The sequence below is a fragment of the Grus americana genome, chromosome 3, assembly GCF_028858705.1.
Source record: "Grus americana isolate bGruAme1 chromosome 3, bGruAme1.mat, whole genome shotgun sequence".
In the NCBI taxonomy this organism is placed as follows: Eukaryota; Metazoa; Chordata; class Aves; order Gruiformes; family Gruidae; genus Grus; species Grus americana.
Genome location: NC_072854.1, coordinates 85222080 through 85244447, shown reverse-complemented (window position 1 = coordinate 85244447; position 22368 = coordinate 85222080). Strand labels below are relative to the sequence as shown.

General features: G+C 41.9%; 2 protein-coding genes across 4 annotated transcripts in view; one reads left to right on the top strand and one right to left on the bottom strand.

Moving 5' to 3' along the window:
• GREM2 (gremlin 2, DAN family BMP antagonist) overlaps window positions 1-12142 on the top strand; it is a 38811-nt gene extending 26669 nt beyond the window's left edge. Inside the window, exon 2 of the mRNA XM_054822147.1 lies at window positions 9209-12142. Coding sequence (XP_054678122.1) covers window positions 9210-9716 — 507 coding nt within the window. The 5' untranslated portion in view covers window position 9209 and the 3' untranslated portion in view covers window positions 9717-12142. The remainder of the gene's footprint in view (window positions 1-9208) is intronic.
• Window positions 12143-17070: 4928 nt separating this feature from the next.
• Window positions 17071-22368, bottom strand: part of FMN2 (formin 2) — a 161666-nt gene continuing 156368 nt past the window's right edge. For 2 of the 3 annotated variants that reach the window (XM_054822145.1, XM_054822146.1), the window contains exons 18-19: window positions 19439-19520; window positions 17901-18038 (exon numbers count right to left, since the gene is read on the bottom strand). In XM_054822145.1, coding sequence (XP_054678120.1) covers window positions 18012-18038; window positions 19439-19520 — 109 coding nt within the window. In that variant the 3' untranslated portion in view covers window positions 17901-18011. Of the gene's footprint in view, window positions 18039-19438; window positions 19521-22368 lie in introns of all 3 variants that reach the window. The other variant, XM_054822144.1, reaches the window with a different exon arrangement.

Sequence of the window (22368 nt, the reverse complement as noted above, 5' to 3'; positions counted from 1 at the left end):
ATCTAATGAAAGGCTAGCCTGTAGGATATGAGATAAGAGTAATTCTTATTTGAACCATGTGTATTTCAGCTCTATAAATAGGACAGTGGCTTACAAAAATTCATAATATAAACTCTAGATCATAAATAACATTTTAGTTCTCAAACAGGAACATGAGTCTCTTAAGTAGAGTCATAATGTATCAAATGAGGATGGTGTCTTGAATAGAGAACCTGAAAGAATACAAGTATCTGAATCTATCAGAAAATCTGGAAAATTTAAATGTTACTTCTCTGTTGATTAAGATAATGTTCCTCATATACAAGATTACATGCCACCTATTGATTGTTAGAAGTAATTACATTTTTCAGGCCGTTAAGAGGAGCAAACGGCAATTCTTTTGAGCACTTTTATGATGCTTTAATGTACAGGCCTCAGTTTTTTCTAGAGCAGACGTCATCCAAATGCCCTCTTCTGGGAATGGTGCAAGTACAGCAATTCATATATTGAAATCTAATCATCTTCTCTCTTATCATGAGATAGAAAATGAGCCGTGTGCTCTGGAAGTAGTGCATTGTTTGAAGCTACAAAGCAATAAAGCTCCTAAATCAATCTCTGTTCTATCAAAACTCAGAGAAACTGTATTTGGAAATTTTCATGCAGAACTATTCTCGTATATAAAAATATAATATTTTTAAAGAAAAGCTTGCCTAAGGGTAACAAATCTGGATTGATCAGCAAAAAGAAGAACCCTGGTGCCATGCAGTGCCACTGAAACATTGGAAACGCTCCATTCTCAGTTAATTTCTGACCTCCAGTAACTCACTTCCCCTCTGTGCTCAGTTCTGGTCCCACCATATGTTGCTCACCAAGTTAGTCTACAAACATTTTGAAGTTGTGTCGCTTAGTCAGGCACTGATCTTGGATGAGATTTCTATGTTCTGTTGTAATGCAAACAACAAAAATATAATGGACACTACTCATTGCAAAATAGTCTTTTGTAGTATTGATTCTCCAGTGAGGAAGCAATGAAATGAGCTATTGTATTTAAATGCTGAACTTTCCCCATTCTTGTGTCGACTATCCTCCTTTCCAACAGGCTGAGAGATGGTCACAAACGAAGACATTTGCTCAAGCCATCGCTTCCCTTCTGATTTAGTTTTTAGTTTCCCAAGGGCAGAAGTCTGCTGTTTTCTCCTGAATGAAATGTTGCCAAATGGGAGTGTACCAGCTGCCTTCTGCACAGAAGAATAAAGTTGAATGTAGGCTATTATTGCTTGCTGGACAAAATGTTCATGTACAAACAGAACTGACTTGCCTATTTGAGGCTCTCTATCTCGTACTGAAAAGCTGAGGAACCTGTATCACTCTTGCAAAGAGACATTTTTTAGATTCATAGGAGCACAAACTTTCCATCCTTCCCAAAAAGCTATTCTCCTTGTATCCAAGGAATTTTATTTATTCCTCCCACCCCCTGACTGTAGCATTCTCCCAAAACCAGGTTGGGAGAAAGAGAATCAACCTCATGGACAGCAAGCAGAAATCTGGTTTTATTTTGTGGGTTTTTCCCTCCTCCCACTCCCCCTTTTTTCCCCAGTGTTGCATGTGCTGCCAGTACTGATGACTACCCAGACACTTCTGAGTAGGACATCTCACTCTGCTTGGGACAATTCACATGTGCTCACCAGGCAGACATTTGTCTGTGGTTGGCTCTAAAACCACAAGTTCCTGAAGCTGAAATTGCAACAAAATTTAGGAGTTTTAATCATAACAATGTTCCAAAAAGCCTTTGTCCAGTTACCTGTCAATATCCAATCTGAGCTCTGTGTATTCATGTTCCACTAAAAATGGCATTGCCACATTACCAGAGCTACTGTAAGATGACTTAACTTTTACATTTCCTGCAGCTTTTCTTCCTCCTCTTTATTTTACTTTTCCCTGTGTTGAATTGATAAATGCTGACACAGCTGTGGAATCAAATCTTTGCTACTGATAAATACAGGGCATTATGAAGTTGATGATAGTGTCTTGCTTTACTATATTACCTGGCTAACATTTAGCCTTAAAAAAAAAAGAAAAACAACTTGGAGCATGGTTTCCTTCACTATTTTCTTCTAGTTGGGTGATTGCCTTAGTAATTGCATTTATTATATGGGTATGTGGTTTTTTGGGAAGCATTGGTATTTGTCATGGATATAAGCGTTAGTGAATGTATCTCAAAGAAAAATACCAGGGCTGGCTTCACCAATACTTCCCCCCCCCCCCCGCCCCTCCCCTCTCTCCAGTCTTCTGGAACTCTAGTTCATATCTTGGATATAATAGATAAAAACTGATATCTCAGCTAATGAAATCTTCAGTGACTTTCCTCGCAAATTCCTTATTCTGGCTTTGAAAAATGAGAAACTTCTTTCAATGCCTCCAATACTAATACTACTTAAAAAAATAAAGTGAAGCACAGGTTTAGAAGCTATCCAAGATAAGAATGATTCAGCCTGTGGAGAGCCTAATACCATAGATCAGTAATACAATATTTAAATCAATATACTTCCTGGCAGGATGTTGGTGCAAAGAAGAGCATTGGAGTAATGTGATTTCTTAATGCTGATGAAGTGAGCAGCTGCATTCAAACCTATTTCAGGTGAGCTTGTCTGAAGTTCCTGAAAGAAGGAAAGGTTGAATGGTTAGAAACGTGAATTTCTGGAGGCAGTAAAGGTAGATATGAAAGAGGACAAAATGTAAGGGAAAAACCCAACATTCAAGCTGGTTAGGTTTAGTGCCAAGGGTGAGTTTACCTTCACATTTTCTTCACAATTGCTCCTATCCTAAAAACAACATATCTGACACTTTACACATTGCTGAATATGACAGGAGTAGTTGGTTGAGTCCTTGATTCCTCTTATATTTTTGTGCACGGACAAGGAATTCTTCTAAACTCCCAGCCTCTTCAGAGAAAATTCAAGATAAAAGCTCTTGGTTGTAGAAAATCTACAGTGAGAGCTGAAATTGGTAGGAAGCAACATCCTCCGAGCTGCTTGCAACTAGCTTCATCTTAGCATAGACTGTCCCCACCAGTGTCTTTATTCAAAGTACTTTGATTCGGTCAATGCCGTACTCTATTTTTCAATATTTTAAATTCAGTTTCTTCAGAACTGTCTTGACAAAGAACACTTTGAGGTTTTGGCATTGTGGGGGAAATGCTGTCCTCTCCTGAGGAACACGGGCTGGCATCGGTGAAACCCAGCCCCACCTTCCCTTTTCGAAACCAGAACAACAGCCTGGACAGGACAGTACGGTTCCTGAGGTGTCCAGCCTGCAGGCAGACCTTTCCTGTTTCCTTCAAAGCTTCGTGGTGTTCGCTGTGGGCTTGCTTGGGCCTCTCCATGGGAGAGGTGTTGGTGCAAGGGAGAAAGAAGGATGGCTCTCCTTGGTGGGAGGGAGAGGGAAGGATGGAGAGGAGGAAGGATCTCCATCCAAGCCAGCCAGCAAGGGTACAAGGAGTTTATTAAGCCTGAAAGAAATGTTTTCTCCCTCTACCACCTACTGCTAGGGCTGTGTTGCAATAAAATAGCTTTCTCTCAAATCACTATAGAAGGTTCTTAGAGGGCAAGAATGGAAAAACTTCTGCTTGTAATGGCATTAACTATTGTTTTTTAAACAATTATTCCCTTTGGTGTTGCATGCAATGGTTTTAAAAAGTGATGCTTAGCATTCCTAGTACATGGTATCTCTTCATTACTGCTAAAATGCAGAGATTTTGTATCCGAATATCTGAATAACATGTTCTAGCTGCTGTACTAGGTTTTCTAAGTTTGTTTTTTTTTTTAAGTTTGGTCCTCCCCCGCCCTCGTCTCCTACGTGTTTTGTTGTTGTGGCTGGCCTCAGTCTTGGCAATTTAATAATGAGAATCTATTAATGATGGAATGACTTACTAAGAGGCCCGTGGCTCTGTGAAAAGAAAGATACGGTACAGTGTTCAGTTATTGCCGACGTTGTTGAGACACGGGAGCAATAGTTTCCAAGATATTTAAAAGGGAGAACCAACTGTCTCCCTTGCACAAAGATGCCTGATTTGTATAGTCTTTATGCAAACATTGTACCATTAGAATCATGCCTAACCATTAATAAATTAAATAAATAACATTTTTGGCTTCCTGGTAGAGAATCTGATATTTCCTGGCTTCCCACATCTGCTGCTAAAGCCAAGTTTTAGTTCTTTGAAAAGTTATTGCCTGGCTTGTCTTCAAGGAACACTTCTTGTGTCCCTTCTTAAATGCTAAGAACTGACCATGTACACCGTGTTCTTACGTTAATATACGTACGGCTGGTTTCTACTGATTCTTTTTAGATTAGGTCTAATACAAAATTAAGTGGAGAGCAGAAAAATTTTTGGGAACAGGGATTCCCACAGTCAGCTGAATAGCTGATCCCAAAGGAGAGGTCTTGTGTCTCTGAGGTTTGCAGGATGGAAACTGGAAAAGAGCGATGCGGGTGGTCAGATGTCACTGTGTATGTACTGTGCCACAGAACTATACCTGATTTAATCTAGCCTATAACGCCTGCCTTTTGCTGGTAGTTGAAGAGAAAGCATTTTCCAAGGCAAACTCTTCAGCTGTTAAATAAATTCAAAATTTTCAAAAAGTAAAGAGTCTCTCAGTTTGTTTATCATCTTCCCAGTCATTGGCTCTTACAGTGCTTTTGACGGGTTTAGGATAGGTTTATAATACCGAATCTTCTTCTACATGTATTTACAGGCTGAATCCATCCTGTGACTAAGCTAAACAGGTAGGCTTTCAAGTTCCATGATAAGACAGGTTTTGCAGATTTTTTTTTGTTTGTTTGTTTGTTTTTAAACCATTGGCTGTGGCTTTTTTTCGGAACCCTTCCCAGGAAGGCCTGGTGGAGGGGAGGTGATTGTGTGTCATACCTGTATCAGAGAGTTGGGCGCTTCCAGGAATGCTGATAATGCCGAGCATTCTTTGTACGTCTTGCGTGCTAAACCAAAGAAATGGGTCTCACGCCTGCTGATTTCCTGAGCAGCTAACATAAAATATCACAGTGATCTTCCAGTTACATGCCTCTCTCTTTCTGTCCACCTGCAACCCCGAAGTGGGCTGATCTACAAAGTAGGAATTCCTAGTCAGAAGCTGCACCCTGAGCTGAGAACCTGGTCATGCCTTTGAAAACCAGAGGAAACAGTGGAGCAGTCACTCAGCACAGATGGGCACTGCTGTTACCTCCTGCCCTGTCGTTCAGACCATAGCACCAACTTCTGCGCTGGGGGACTTCTCCAAAAATGATGCACTGGAATTCTGAGGTCAAACCCAATGCTCCAATTCCCAGAGAAGTGCCCTAACCACAAAACTATAGGCTATTTTGGGGGTTACACTGCTGCCTGTCCTGCTCCGGAGCTGGATTGCTTTCAAGAATGCATGAGTTATAGGGCCAGAAGGTCGGTATGCAAGAGGGAGCCTGCCTTGGTAGATATTTTATGTTACACAGTAATTGGATACAAAGAAGAAATAAAGCGAAGGGCGGACACAGTGATCCTGGGTCTTCCCCTCCTAGCTGAGTGCCCTGACCTCTCCGGATTATAGAGCTGGATCTTGTCTCCTTGGCCAAGGATTTTTTGCACTCCTCGGTACCTGATAGCCCAGCTCCAGCATGACAGGTTTGATGAGTTTATGAACTCGTACTTGATGCTAATTTCCTTATCTCAAAGAGATAAAAACTCGGCATGTGCAATGTAAATGCAGCTAGGCCTTGTTTGGTGTCTAGTCTAAGCTTAAGTTATTTTCTGCACCAGCTCATGCACTGGAAAAAAGGGGTTGGGAGCAACTGGCAGCAGCTGGCAATGACGCTTGAAGAAGCTGAACAGTGTCACGGGGGACCTTCCACCAACTCTGCACGGGGAGCCCCAGCGAGTGGGAATGGTGGGCCCAGGCTGGCACTGCTGCGAGTTGTAGAGGCGTTGGTCTCTGGAGGCAGCTCTCGCTTGCTCGGTCTCAGCCACACACTGTTCAATTCTGTGACATCCAAGTAGGACAGAACTGCCCTGTTCTTGCCAGAAGCCAGATTCTTCTCCAGTACGTTTTTGTGTTTCTTCTCATCCCGCTCTGTCTGCAGACAGACAGCATTCACCGTGTTGCTTTGCATTCAGACCGAGTTTACCAAACTGTTCTGTTTCTCTGAGAATACTGAGGTTTCTCTTCTCTTTGTATGTGAGCACCGAAACTATATGTAGTCCTTGGCATGTTGCTGGCACCAGGTGACCTTGTTTGCACCCTTTCTTGCTTGAATAGGGGGTTTGTGTGCCAGGGCTTAGAAAGGGGTGATTTGCCAGCTAGTAAGGGGCAACCCTGTGATTAGAAATTCCACGATCTGACAGGACGCACATTTGACCTGCTAGTGTAAAATAGATTATTATTCTATTATGTAAACATTCTAAGGTTCAGGTTTGATAAGGATCAATGACAGAAATAGGTAGTGTGTTCCTACCTGTCTGTAGAATTACTTGCTAAAATGTACTGCAGCATTTGGTTTATAACCTTACAATAGTGGCCTTGATTAATAATGCTGAATTAGTTATAAACATAGACTTACTGAATAAATCCTACTTACTCTGTTGAATGGCTCTCCATGCCTACATAAAACTATTTCAGTAATTAGAAAGCTACTATAATATTTCTCTATATTGTAGACTTTGAGTTGTTTGCTCTCTGTCAGCTTTCCTGAATTCCTACGTATGATTTCTACTTGACCCCATCCTTGTCATGAAGGGGAAGTGATTTCAGCTTGCATTTTGTGATGAGAAAGGGCGGGTGTGGTAAGACCCAAAGAAAAGAAGAAGGAATGAGGGAAAGAGCTCGTCTCTCCTTCTGATGTGCCTCTGGACCTGTACCGTGCTCTTCCCCGCCAGGATCAGAGAAATGAGACTGGAGAGGTGATATCCCTGCTGAAAAGGGTCAAACTCCCTTCCTGAAGGACGGTAGAATTATCGCAATTGCTTGGTGGGCTTGCGTTTCAAGGGAAGAGTAGACGAGTACTCCTGAGTAGTGTTGGCGTTAGGCATCTTGTGGAGACCTCACCTCTCTTTTTCTAGAAGATGTAGCTTTGTAACTCCTGGGTTTTTTCCTCCCCTTTCTATATAAAACAGAAAGCAGTGGGGATCGGTTGTTTTATCTACTACTGAAATGCAGCCATCAGTGCAGAATAACATGAGAACTGGTTGAAAGGAAGTGTGGAACACTATATTCAACTGAAACTAATTACCTGATTAGGTTTTGGCCTGGCTGTGTGGGTTGACATCCAATGGTCTTGGCGACAATACCTGTGAGCAAAGCCAAGTCTAGTCTTGCTTCATTTAAAGACTCTGGACAAAATTTCTGGACTTGTGTGCTGAATGCTAAGCAGTGTGAAAATAGGCCACTGATTTAAAGTACCCATGGCTGCAATGGGTGTCAGTGGGCAGCTGGCGTGGTTGCAGATGAATGAGCTTATTTGGGTTTTAGAAATACTGGTTTCCATTTGAAGGTGACTCTCAAGCACACAATATCTGGTGAAATTTAACTCTGCATCGGAACATCCTCTGTTCACAGCTGTAGGATTAGCACTTTCCTTTCCTTCAGCACTTCAAACGTCTCCCCTTAGAAATTTAGTCAAAGTCTGACACTGAGATCTCATAAACTTAGAAAATCACCTAAAAGGATGTTATGTCACCCAGTCTGCTACAGTATTTCCTTCTCTTTATCTCCATAGGGGTTAAACACATTAGGTCTGCTTTGTTAGATGAGAAGTATTTGTTATTGCTGGTCTTCTCTTGCACCTTTGCTGCAAACACTTTTTTGACCTGTTGGTGCTTTTGTTTGGAAAATGGCATGTTTTCACATTAGGAATAGCTATGCAACATCTCAAGAGTCTATAGTGTTAGACATATCTATATTTACCAGTGTGATGGCATTTTTTTTGTCTTCCATCACTCTAAAGAAAAAAAAAAAACCACTACTTGGAAGGATTTGAAGCTTTACTGGGAAGAGAGGGATGAGTCTTTCATCTGTACGCTATTACAAAAATGCAGTCCATTAAGAACAAAGGTGAGCAGAGCACTTTTAGAAAGACTTGAAGCGTCCTTGCCTCCGAACAGGAAGCTTCTGGGCTGCACTCACTTCTGGCACCCTAGAGAGCCTCTGTTTTCCCTTCCCAGGGAGAAGGACGTGAAATGAACTGTCAAATGAGTTGTGGCAGTTCACTGGTGAGCATTGACTTTATGAGGAAATTTAGTACGTCTACTCCGATATCCTGGAAGTGCATCGAGACGCACTATTAAAATGAATTGGACAAGTGGTTGATGAAAATCCAAGAGCTGGTAAGAGATGCTCTACAGAACAAGAAGTCCTAATAGACAACCAAAAATATTTTTGCCAACTGGCTATTTTAACTTAGCAACTGGCTTCTGCACTACCCTATTCCTTAACATCTAAAATAAATATTGAATTCTCTCCTGTTTACAAACCTTCTTAAACCATTTGCCTAAGAGACATTGCAGTAATGAAGTCCTCAAAGTTGTGTTTAAGCATTTCCTCTTAATGCAAGTATAAATCCATCAAGTTTTCGGCCTCCCACAAAGACAACAAATGCAAGGCTGTAAGTGCCATAAAAGCCCCAAGAAACTTCAGAAGCAATTTAAAAATAATAAAAATATGCTTTTGGACACCTCTCGCTACTTCTGTGTGGAACAAGGCTGGGCAGGGAATCGGGGGCTGGAGAGGCAGATGGGAGTTCACCTTGTGTAACCTGGTATTCCCTTCCCCTCTCCCCTGCCATCCCCAAATCAGCTGTCACAGTACTGGCAGGAGTCTCCTGAGCCTTCGCTAGCCAGGAGTTTGCCCAGCTGTTTGGCCCAGGATTGCAGAGAGAAAGAGGAAACCTTTCTGGCTGAAGCTTCTGTAAAATCACTGCTGCGGCGATCGAAGCAGCAGTGTCCCTATGGGGGAAAAGCGAGTAGCTGGAGAGCTTGGAGGGGGCAGCGGGGAGCAATGTGACTTTCCACAGGGCCTGGCCTCTTCATGATAAATAATCACCCAAGAGTAGCGCTAATCTCCTAGGAAGAGTGGTGGGATTACAAAGGCGGTAAGGTCTCCACATCTAAAAGCAGGCGTACAGTTCAACTCCATTACAATTCTGTGGTTTGCAAATGTGTCTCTCCTAACAGCTACTTGTGTTGCCGTTGCAGGATGATCTGGAAATTTGCCTTGTCCGTTTTCCTGATGGCAGCGCTGGTTCGAGTAACAGACACCAGGAAAAACCGTCCTGCAGGCGCCATTCCCTCCCCATACAAAGACAGCAGCAGCAACCACTCGGAGCGGAGGCAGCAGCTGAATAAGGAGGTGCTGGCCTCCAGCCAGGAGGCCCTGGTGGTCACCGAAAGGAAGTACCTCAAGAGCGACTGGTGCAAGACGCAGCCCCTGCGGCAGACTGTTAGCGAGGAGGGCTGCGTAAGCCGCACCATCATCAACCGCTTTTGCTATGGGCAGTGCAACTCCTTCTACATACCACGGCACGTGAAAAAGGAGGAGGAGTCCTTCCAGTCCTGTGCTTTCTGCAAGCCGCACAAGGTCACCTCTTCGACCGTGCAGCTGGAGTGCCCTGAGCTGGACCCACCTTTCCGACTCAAGAAAATTCAGAAGGTCAAGCAGTGCCGGTGCATGTCTGTGAATCTTAACAACTCAGGCAAACTGTGAGAGCAGGCGTGTAGCTACCGCTTGATGTTGCCCCCATCAGATTTACTGCTGCCTCTCCCACTGAGCAGACCGTCTGTTTTGTTGCTTTGTTTCTTTTCCTTTTTTTTTTTTTTGTTTGTTTTCTTTCAGGAGGCATCTCTCCAGCAAGGAAAGGCTCCTTGTTGCTTGCCTACTGGAATAAAGCTTTTTAATGGGCTGTGTTAGGCACTTCACCGTAAAATTTCATTGTATTTCCAATATCATCTGGCGGTTGAATCTTCTGGAGTGGAGCAGGCTCCCAGAAGTTGGGATTGATCATCTAAGTGACCAGTTGGCTGAATCCAGCATTAAATGTTTCCACTGTGTGGAGTAAAGCCCTCTGCCCTACACTCCAGTCGCCTCCACAAGACGAGAACGCCTTCCCCGTGCTTTGGTCCGGAGCTTGCTGCTCCCACTTGGAAGTGCTGGGGCGCTGCCCAGGACTGGGGGATGCAGATGAGGGAGAGCAACGAGGAGTAACGTGCGAAAAGCAAGCGAGACTCTCCGATGAGGCTCATCTCCTTAAGACGACTTTAATTGTGCAATGACAGACGGTTCCGGGCTTCTTGTCTGAACGGCAGATAAGAATTGAGGGGGAGAGGGTGAGGCGCTGGGTCAGCCACCGTGACCACAGAGCAGACTGGGGGTGGGTTCTGATGCTGTTGTGGTTAGAGTATATCGAACACGTGGTCTCTGCAGCAGTGTTTATTTTGTAACCTAGCTATAGTAAACAGCTGTTTAAAGTATTATAGACCTAGCCATGTATATTTTTCTTGTGGCAGAATATACCAGAGATTAAAATGTGTTGAGTAAGAGACTTGGTTGCTGGGTCAGCTGCCTGGCTTAAAATGGACATGGTTTAACTAGGCTCTCGGTAGGTTTTTGTGTGTTAGATACGTGTGTGTTTCTTACTCCAAAAAGGACAACATCCATTTATGACCTTATATTTATGCCTGCTCAGACTGGGGAAGGTGGGAGGGTAGTGGGAGAGGAGCTGAGAACACTTAAGGGAACGATGTTTCACTTAAAGTATAAAAGCACTGTCGCACAAAGGGCAAAATTTGGTCATTGCTGGACTGAATACAAAAGCTGCATCAGTGTCATCAGGTTTTGGGAGTGGTGTCTCTCCCATGATTGGAAACCACGTTAATGTGTAAGTGTTAAAGGACAAACCCATCAGGCAGTGCCGCTGGAATGGGTCACAGCTGTAGGAGCAGGGAGAGAGTAAGTTGTAATTGCTGCAGTACTGGTGGTCCACTCAATTTTTGAGTCCTACATAGTCAGTGTTGGTGAACACTTGCAGTTCATTTTAAGTCATACTATGTTGTTACTGAGTTGATGGAGTTTAGCATGTCCTGTATATCCCGTTTGTTCCAGTTCTGATCTGTATTAGTCCCAGCTGCATTAAAATTCTACGTCTCAAAACAAACCAGCCCCTTCCCCCAAACCAAAGCCCGTGCGTGCTCAGTTGTCTGAAGCTTACAAATTAAAAATGACATGCCGACTCCCTGATGCATGTCTCACAGCTCAGCATCTGCGTCTAGTGAAACCCGCTTGCCATGGGAGCCCTTTCCCGCCAGCCTCTTCACATGCAGCCGCTTCAAGGGGTTAACGTGTTCAGCACTCCCGCCGGCCAGGGCTTCAGTGCCACAGGTCTCTGTTACGTGAGACAGGCTGCTCTAAGAGGCTTTCGGGACTGAGCTCCACGAGAGCTCACCAAGCGGTTTACGGGGATTGGCACGGGCAGGATGAGGTTGGTCAGGTCTGTTAGCCCTGTTACGTGAACGGCCGTGGCTTTTCTGCTGTGATCGTTCAGCGTGTCAGTTCAGTGCCCCGGGAGGCTCCTCGCGGGGAGATGGTTGCTTGAGAGGCTGGCGCTGCTGCGCTGCCAGCGTCGTGCCAGACACCGAACGGGCACTGTGCCGTCCGGGCTTGAGAGTATCCGGGCTGGGTTGGGGGCAATAGCTGGGGGTGGGGCGGGGGGGGGAAGAGGCAATAGCTAATAGTCTACTAAGACTCCAGGGATCTCGGTCTCCACTTGAAAGAAGTTAACTGAAAGTCAGGCATTTTGGACTAGAGAGAGAAAAGCACCCTAGTAACTTCAGTTAAGAAAAATGTGCAAGAATCTTTATCTTTAAGCTATGCCCTGCCTGGGTTTTTCACCAGTTTGCAATATGAATATGCTGCAGCTTAAAGCTCCTTCTAGGAGCTGTGTTTATGTAAAAACTGAGTTGAGCTTGTAATGGTTAAAACTGTATTTAATTCTTGTTTTATAAATGAAAACAAAAATGAAGAAATGCTTTAAGTATAATGTAATTATTTTATAGGTCTACTATTAAATTATAGATTAAATAATAAAGCTACTCTAGGGTTATATGGCATCCAGGTGTACGGGCTTTGCTTCAACACCTTGTGTCCAACTGCTCTCTAATTGGTATATTCTCTGGCTTCCTTTTGACCCTACCAGATGCAGGGAAATGCTGGCTCACCCTGACAGCTTGGGAAAACTTAGCTACTTCTTCCCTTGGCCCCCAAAAGTGCCGGCGAGGCAAGAGGGAAACATAAATTGCGCTAATCCTAGATTCTGGAGTAGATTCTGCATGCACAAATTCTGTTTTTCTGGGTAACTGACAAGAAGACAACCAAAGCTCCACCACTTGCTGAACTGCTGGCATCATTTGCGGTAAGAGAAGTAACTATTACCCTGACCTAAGTGGTTTTGCTTAAAATATAGCTAGATCCTTATGTAACAGGCACCGAACTACTCATATGGAAAAAAGAAGTATAGCTTAAATATAGGTGAGCTTTAATGGTTGCTATCAGCTCTTCAATGAGTACACGGTATGTCTCTCCAAAGGTAGGGCAGTGTTTTGGGTTTTTTTCTTTTTTTTTTCTTTCCAACCCAGAGAAAAAATAGTTGCAGAATAATCTTGAAGGAAAACTTCAGTGAGGAAAGGGAGTTCTCACACTGAGTCCTGGTGAACAACAAGCTCTCCATGAGCCAGCAGTGTGCCCTCGTGGCCAAGGCGGCCAATGGTGTCCTGGGGTGCATTAAGAGTGTGGCCAGCAGGTCGAGGGAGGTTATCCTCCACCTCTACTCTGCCCTGGTGAGGCCACATCTGGAATACTGTGTCCAGGTCTGGGCTCCCCAGTTTAAGAAAGACAGGGAACTACTGGACAGAGTCCAGCAGAGGGCTACAAAGATGATCAGGGGACTGGAACATCTCTTGTGTGAGGAAAGGCTGAGAGAGCTGGGTCTGTTTAGCCTGGAGAAGACTGAGAGGGGATCTGATCAATGCTTATAAATATCTAAAGGGCAGGTCTCAAGAGGAAGGGGCCAGACTGTTTTCAGTGGTGCCCAGCAACAGGACAAGGGGCAATGGACACAAACTGGAACACAGGAAGTTCCATCTGAATATGAAGAAAAACTTCTTCACCTTGAGGGTGACTGAGCACTGGAACAGCTTTCCCAGAGAGATTGTGGTGTCTTCTTCTCTGGAGATATTCAAACCCATCTGGATGCAATCCTGTGCAACCTGCTCTAGGTGATCCTGCTGTAGCAGGGGGGTTGGACTAGGTGATCACCAGAGGTCCCTTCCAAGCCCTATCATTGTGTGATTCTGTGAATAAGCATCCATGTGACCAGAAGAGATGCCTGTCATGGGTCTTGAAAGAAGCAGGAGCACCTAGACCACAAGTAGCAAGGGAGGGCTATGTCCTTTATGGCACTATAACTGACACCTGCAGGGACCCTCTGCTCTCTTCCCTTCCCCATATCTTGCCCAAATCCCATCACAGTTCAGAAATTTAATGGGTTTGGGGACTTTTTTTTTTTTAAGTAGCAGTTGGTTTTGAGAATTACTGTTGCTGTGCTTTAGCTACCTAAGCATGGTCAGGGCCGTCTGTTCGGAACTCACAAGTTCCCCTGTCAGTCAGCTGAAAAGGAGCTCAGGCCACCATCTCTTCCAACGCCTCACCACACTTCCTCCTGTCTCTTAGCCACTGTCCTGCTTTGCAGGTAGGTGCATTGCCCAGCACCCACCTGAGCCTCTGCTGTTCATGGTACAGCCTAGACTCCAGCGATCCCAGCCTCTCGCTGCCCGACTGCTGAACCACCGTACCAGAGGCATACACTGTCATCCAAAAATGTCCCCCTTGTGGAAGCAATCCAAGAGCAAGGGAAGTCTCTCCAGGTAGATGAAAAAAGCTTTAGGTCAGATAGATCCAGTAGTTCTTAAAGTAGAGTGGTGTTTTGGGGCAGGGGAAGGAGGGGGACAGTAAGCATTCAGCTTCACCACCATGGAACTGCTGCGTTGGCAGGGCCCCAGTTTGGGGTGAGTGACAAATGAAGACCCTCAGTTTCTAAAAGCTTAAATTTGAGCTGCCACTGGAAATAAATGAGAAAACAGTGCTGACTCAATGGGGACCCTTTATCTTCAGAAAGAAACCACCTTTTTTGAGGCAATGGACTTACCATTAGATGTCTTTACAAGCAGGTTGGATGAATGTCAGGTACAGCACAGGTACAGACGGGTCTGTCGGAAGCAAGAGAATGGCCTGGAAAACCTGTTCTGTAACGTGAATCCCACTTGATGGATGGGTGGCAGACCTGAATGGTGCGGGACATGGTTTTCTGTCTTCTCCCTTTGCCCATCTGTTCACACTATCTCCAGAAAAAACTCATCTCCATCAGTTTTCACTTACTCTGTTCGTAGCAGCTTAAATTTGGTGTAACTTAAGTAGCTGACATAATGGACTTATGACAAATGCAGCTTAGCGTATTAACCTGGAGTATGCAACAAAATAATTGCAATGCAAAGACTTGCGATATCTTCTCTCAATAAAATTAATAACTGCTTCCAACTTTTTAGGCTGATCACTGAAAAATTGGGCAAGAAATTATGTCAGTCTATGGAGGATGTCACTAATTGTATTCCCGCTGCCAGTGTTGGTTAATACTTAACTAAGTTTTGGAAGTGCTTTGGGATGATGAAAGGTGCTACAAAAAAGCTAACCACTACTGTGTCATGACACATGACAAAGTACCATGCTTCTGAAATGCTTTAATTTTTAAGCAAAACAACATGAATCTTCATAGCTCCTCATAAAACCAGACTGTTGTTCTCAGTAAGTGACATCTGCTACTCAGGTATGAAAGCCCTTACTTAGCTGCTGCATTTGTGTAAGTAACGGTGAGTGATGCGTGGTGTTGGTGATCAACAAAGGCTCAGGATTAGGTCCATAAGAACTCTTGTAGGACTGCTTGATGCAGTAAATGGGGGGAGGGGGGACCAATGGGGTGTTTGACCTCTTTAAAACACACCCAAACAAACAAAAGAACATCAGTCCAGAATTCTGTAAAAAACTGAGTGTGACACTGAAAAAAAAAAGAGCAGTGGTGAAACTTACGCTGGGAATCTACTCTGGTAGTGCTGTGGGTCAACTTTGATGCTGCACATAGTGGGCTACTTCACCTTGTATGGGAGTTTGAAAACAGGCTGGAGAGAAGCTGTGTAAGAGAGAGACATGTTCAACCAGATAGGTTGGGCCTGAGTAAAATGGAAGAGGAGAACCTATGTAGCAGCTTGTATCTTAAAATCATAACATGGTACCACCACCTGCAGTCAGCCTTTGACACAGTTTGTCAGAGAGATTTGCAAATAACTTTTAGCATCCATGCTGTAGACCCAGTGAAAAGAGTGGTATGTCTGTACGTGACAGGCCTACCAGGTTGCTGGACAACACTTTAATGATGTAAAATATGTATTATAAATATATATACACAAAGAGATGCTAATATGCAGATAATACTTTTTAATGCATGAGTTTGCCCTGACAGCAAAAGGCCATTACTTAGGCAGTGTTAGTAGGAGCAGGTTACAAGCCTAAGCCAAAGGCACCGCTGGAAGGCATGCATAACCGGGAACTGAGTGACACACAGCCTGGTTAGGTAAAGGACTCTGAAGCTCCTCACTACCACCACCTGGGGAAAAGGTAATATGTCCACATCACTGGGAACTACTGTCACTATGCTTCCAAAAGGCAAGGAAAGAGAAGCCCCGTTTCCACCGAACCCTTCACAAAGGTTTTTCCTTGATCACAGGAGCCTGAATGGGATGCGGTGCTTGGGGAGCAAACGGTTGCTAGCAAACTACAGCATAGCTCGACAGTGAAGAGAGAAGGCCATTATTTCATTATTATTCCTTTTATTTTCATATAAATTAACATTCTAAAAAAATTGAAATAGAAACACTAAATACAGTATTGCACATAGTGATCTTTGTTAGATGATCTATTATTTCATTTAGTATAGTAATATACATACTGTAGGTACTGAAGGGAACAGGAAGGCTACAAATGAAAACATGCTACTGTATCCTTGCACTTAGGAGCAAAGTTAAGAGAAGACTATTGTTTACATAAATACAAACATGGATTTGAATCAGTGCCATTAAAATAGCTTTATTTTTTAAAGTTTTTTCCATAAGTTAGTTGTAACAGCAAATAATCTCTTCTTTTCACTTCCCCAAATAGCAATGTTACTCCCATCAACACAAAATTTTAGAACTCCATTCTTGGTAATTTATATCCCTGCCAGAAATTATTACGAGTACAGATTTTCACATAGGTTTGTCAGCAGCAGGAAACATGCTTTTCACATAGTGAAAAAAACCATCTTTTCTAGTGCTTGGTATATGTGAAGAATAACAGATTCCTGAGGTCATATTTCGCACTCCCTTTTATGACACCCTGTAGCGTATATTAGCCTCTGGACAGCTAGGAATGTCTCTTGATCTGCTAGATTAGACAGGGAATAACCCAGCCCAGCAGGTTAGAGCTCATTTGCCTTACCCCAGTGTCTTTCAGGCTCCAAAGTTGTGAGCACGTGCTTCCAATTCAGTTGCACACTCTATCTGCTTTCAGGAAAAGTGCGCTTTGAAAGAAAAATGTTATCAATCAGGCTGATTGGTCTGGGGCTCTTTAATTCGGACTGGAGGAAGGGGTTGTTTTCGGTTGAGCAGATCAAAAATGATATAGTAAATTCTGGATTGCAAATAGGAATTAAGCATGTGGTCTAAAATGGAAGCCCTAAGTCATAGATTTCAATCATTAACCTCTTAGTTAGGGACACTGAAAGCCTGGAGGAAAAGTCTGCAATTCTGTTAAGTGTGAAATTGATGTCAATTAGTTGGTAGTCTATGTTCTGTCACTAGAATCAGCTACTGTTTCCCTAAATGTCAATCCCCATGTGCATCTTTTAATGGCTCTCTAAAGGAGTTTTAAAATAACTGTAAAGCTAATTCCAAAAGGGAAGTCACGTACATGTGGCCAAAAGCCTGTCTGACTTAAGTGATCAGCAGTTAAAACTATACTATACCTTCTAAAGTTCATGTAAAAGTATTAGCTGCTTTATATATTAACAAACTATAATAGCCAAATCTCTCCCATACTCTCTGTCACACTTCTGTGCTTTTCTGTATTTTCCTGCTTTTCACTTACTCTTTTTTTTTTTTTTTTACTTTTTCTTTTTTTTTTTTTTTGAATGCTGGATTTCTGACCCCCATACCACCTGGCATTCACTATCTGGCAAAAGATGAAGTAAAAGTATGCTGCCTTATCGATTTTAAAGATAGTTACAGTAAACATCTTGTTCCACAAATATTTAGTCATGGAGGGCAACTAAACAAGTTGGGAAAGCATTGATTATACTGTATAAACAGCACTTAACGATTCAAAATACAAACTACAAATGCCAACATGAAACGGATACAAACGATTCACTAGGAGTAACATTTCTTTCCCTAATCTAAGTGCAGTGCCATGAAGTATTTGTGTTAGACAGATGTTGCCAGTAGGAATGGAAATGTTTTACTGTATCGAGTAGCATTCTTATGAAATTCAACTTAATGCAATTTTCAGCATGTTCAGAACTGATGCAGATGTCGCTTTTTATGCATGCTGACTTGGCCTATTTGTAATATACCATACACTTTACAAAATACCGGTTTTGAGTGGCAAAGGAGATACGGAGTACAGGGAAGGTGTTTCAAGTCCATACCTAGTCTATTGCTGGGCACTCCATTGAAGTGATTACATTCGTGAATGAATGTACAATAACACATCATTTGGTGGAAAACTCTAGAGAACAAAAAGCAAATTCAAAAAGGTCAAGAAAGCAAATGATCAGGATGATGTAGTTTCCTTCCCCCTCGCTCCCCACCCACAGGCATGTTGAGTTTTGGTAACCAGGTAACAATGGCTTTTGCTTTTCTTCTCTCAGATTTTCATACTTATCTTTGCTTTCTGAAAAAGAAAATAATTTAAAAAAGCATAAAAATAAGTATACATAAACCCATGTCGCACAAATATGAAAAGCACAGAAATACACAGGCTAGAGTTCAATTATACTCACGGTAGAATTGACTTCACAAATAAATTTCCTTTGAAGCTAGAAATGAAGTAGGCTGCAGCTATACACTGCTTGTGAAATATTTTTGTTTACTTTCCTTTTTGCTCTATCAAATTTTCAGTACTACTTAAAGTCCCAGTTTCAGTGCAAATAACAATGATAACGATACGGGAATAATTAAGCCTATAGTTATTTCTTAAAAAAGAAAGATCTCTCATTGTCTTTACGTATGGCAAGATAAAGGCGAGATGGAGAAATCCAAATCAATGTTAGTTTTGGGGTTTTTTAAAAAAATAACATTGTGATCTGGTTTCAAATAAAATTGACAAAATAAAATCTAGTTTATCATTCCTAACCAAGCTGTTACTCCATTTACATTTCTTGTGGCACTAACCACAGCCAACGTTCCCTAAATATTCAGAATAAGAAACAATAAATAAAACTTTCTTTCTTCCTGTGTCAGATTATGTTAATTAGAATATAGTAAATTACCACCTGCTTTATTTCAAGGATGTGTCACAGTAACATAGCCATGACTACAAAGCACAAAAGAATTAAGTCATGCGGGGGGGTGGGGGAAGTGGGCGGTGGCGACAGACAGGAACACGGACACATGAAAAAATCTTCTGTTATAATATTTTACGAATATAACTAATGGCAGTTGCTACAGGTACAATTTTAATGCGAGGTGCCAGATTAATTTTTCACTTGAGGAATATTAATCTTCTGTAAAATCAGTCATGCTTCTAGCAATGCTTAGGCAATCATAGTGGAAAAGTTTCATTGGATGACTAAAATTACTCCTCTACTATCATTATTTATCTGCTTTCAGAAGAACAGTCAGAACACAGTATTATCTTTTCCTGGGGTTGCCATTCCAAACAAATCCAAATCAGTGAAACAGAAGCCACTAGTATTTCATACAGGGATTCCACTGGATTAATGCGTTCCTATCACAATTCTTCCTTACGTTTTGTAACTTTTGAAAAGAGAGCAAATACAGACTGAATAGGCTCGAAGACTGGAACTGCCTTTCTGCCTTCTGGGAGCATCCCACACCAAGACTGGGATGCAGACAGGTTGGCAGGATGGGGCAATAATACGCCACTCTTACTTGTGCTACATCTATTTTGTGGAGTAACATTCATAGGCAGCATTCAAGTTTGTTAATCTAACACCTTTTATGAAAATGCTAAACATTAAAAAAACAGACCAAGAAAGTACATCAAGAATAACATACCTATAAAATGCAAAGAGAAAAAGGTAGAGTGAGGGATGGGAACGATTTACTTACAATTCCAGAGTCATGTTTTGGTCTTATATTGTATAGCGACTTCCCCTTTTTCTGCCTGCAGACTTCCTCTGCTTCTTTAACTCTGAAGAGAGACGTAAATTATAAATATTCCCCTAGACCAAAACCGTTTCCAAACACAATGCAGTATATAACTTACAAATTTAGGCCTGAGGACACAAGTGGATAACTTTATTCCCCACATTTTCATTATCACGCTCCACAAAATAGCACTTGCACTCTGTGGCTGCTGCCATACAAGGCACTTACGAGGACAGGTATAATCAATTCTAGTTACAAAAGCAATCAGTACTTACTGAGTTGAAAATTCAAACATATCAGGATTTAAAATACACTGGATGACATGAAGATTACCTTTCAGAGCGTTCATACTAAACACTGCTAAGAAAGCTTCTTTTCTTTTTTATGACCATTTAAAAGTCATTCTTCATCTATTCCCAACCTCAGTACTTCAACTAGAGTTTAAACAAAGGTTCTCACCAAGCTGTCTTCCCTTTCACCCAATTTGTTTGTATTTAAAATGGCAAAACAGCTTAACTGAAATTTCTAGTCTTCACTCTCTAACTTAAAATAAAAATGGAAAATTGCGGAATCATTATTAAAGAGCATGATGTTTAGAGCCAAGGTGGTGCACATGACTATACACATCTCTATCTCTTGGGCTGCTTGGATGTAAAAAGAGGAGCAGGTTCCAGAAGTGAGGTTCACTTCTTAGTGCTTCCTCAAGTGGTAAATGGTACCAAATAAGAGCCTTCTGAAATACCACCAAATGCCACTTTTTTGATGACATTTTAAATGTCTTTTTTGTCCTGCAGATAGCAAACAAACCGTGAAGGGCAGAGGGCTACACTCCAACCGGAAGCCTGTCAGAATCAGTCTGGTGGGTTTGCTGGCACACAGTAAAACATTTCTTTCCCATTTTTACTCATTTTGTAGATCAACCTTACAAACACACATGGTTACTGAAATGCTGATAATACAGATTTGAGTTATGAATTCTCTGAGCTTCAAAGACTTACATAACCCTTTCTATGTGATACATTAAATGGTGTGAGATGTGTAATTTATTTTTTTAATGAGAGATGAGAATATTGTTTATAAATAAGAAAGTAGAAAATAAAAATGTAAGTCCTACATTGGCTTGCTCTTGCCAACAATATAGATAGACTTTAGATGGTGCTTATTCTGCCTTTTCATCATTATCCAACAGTGAAACAATAGTAAAATGATATTGAAGAAATGATATATCCTTGGCTGGTTCCTTGCGGTTCATCTCCAGACCGCTTGCATGTCTGCTATTTCACTGAGGCTACACAGGGCAATGTGAGAATCAGACTTTGCGTTACTATTATTTTAAAATATTTTTTGTGTGTGTGGTATGGGCCAGGTTTTGAAAATATGACTCCAGCTGGGTCTGCTAAGCACATTAAAAAAACCGCCTTCGCATTCATCTCTCCTTTATCCAGCTTCACCAGACACACCTCGTTCTTTTCATAAGTTTCAAATTTATACTTTCAAAACTTAATTTAAACGTCAGTTCTTTTCCAGCACTTTGAACAAGCTGCTCTCTTCATTTGATGGCCTTATATTTTATTAATGTAGGAAGACCTTTACGTGCACAGGTGGCGGAAAAAAGGCTTTGAAACCTATTATTTTCAAGCTGTAACACTCACTATCTGACTGCAAATCAGATAGATTGCTGCAGCATAATATAGAACAAAAATGTGAAACAGCCAAGTAATTCACCTTTAAAATGTATTTAAATAGATTCAGTAAAAGTGGCAGCCAAAATGTGGTGATAGCTTTAAATAGAAGCTTATGGGAATGATACCGAACGCAGTAAAATTCAGAGACATTTTCTTTTTCCTAAAATGCCACCTTTACTTCTGTTTCGTGTCTACTTGCATCTGAAGGAGGAAAAGTATCTGTGACATTGATCTTCCCGTGATCTTTTCCTAACAGTCAGAATCATTCCAACCCATCAAAAGCCACTCTTACAAAGTTAGATATAAAATAGAACATCTATCACATAATTTCCTCTTTTTCAAATACAACTTTAGCCAGCTCCCTTCAGTCGTAGACATCATTTAAATAAGAAAATGAAATGTTACTTGGGAGTAAATTAGTATCAAATCCCAGGGACTGTACAAGTACTATTGAGGTTATCAAAATGACTGTTTTATAGCAGTAATGTAATATATGCAGGTATTCAGACTACTCATCATGCAAATGTCAGCATATGTAACATACAAAAATATTTACCAAACCAGTTCACACAGATCCAGATGTTATTCTCAGGAAATGTCAGGGAATCTTTAGTTCCAATCTTTGTCCCATCTAAATATCCCCCTTCCAGGATAGATTACCCACTGCTTGCCTAACATAGCAGGTCATAAGACAGCACAGCTCTCTGTGGGTCTCACATTAATTCAAAACAAAAATCCTCTTACAGAATGGAACTGTGGATAACACAGTGTTAGGAGGCATTTTCTAAAAAGCAGGTCCCGTTAAATGTCACTGTCAGTGTAAATGTTCTGCTATTTGGAGAAAGGCTGTCTCCCCCTGAAACAGCAAAATGCTAATAACAATGCCATTCTGTGGGGGAGGAAGTCAGAACTTCTGTCCCCCTTAGTTTGCACTTGAAAAAATGATCCACAACCTCCAGACTGATAAATGACAACCTTAAGCTTGTGCTACCCATTTTTCTAGGATTATGTAAGAGGTTCTGGTCTCACTAGTATGGTTGCGGTCCTCAAGTTTTTGGGAGCTTTTGTGAAATTCCTTGGAGTTTGAGCCTATTTATTCATACCGACGGGAATGCAGAAGATGAGAAGCATTACTCCCTAATGCACTTAAGACAAAGCTGAAAGCTAGCAGCCGCTCAGTTCCAGTTCCAACCATATCACTGACTC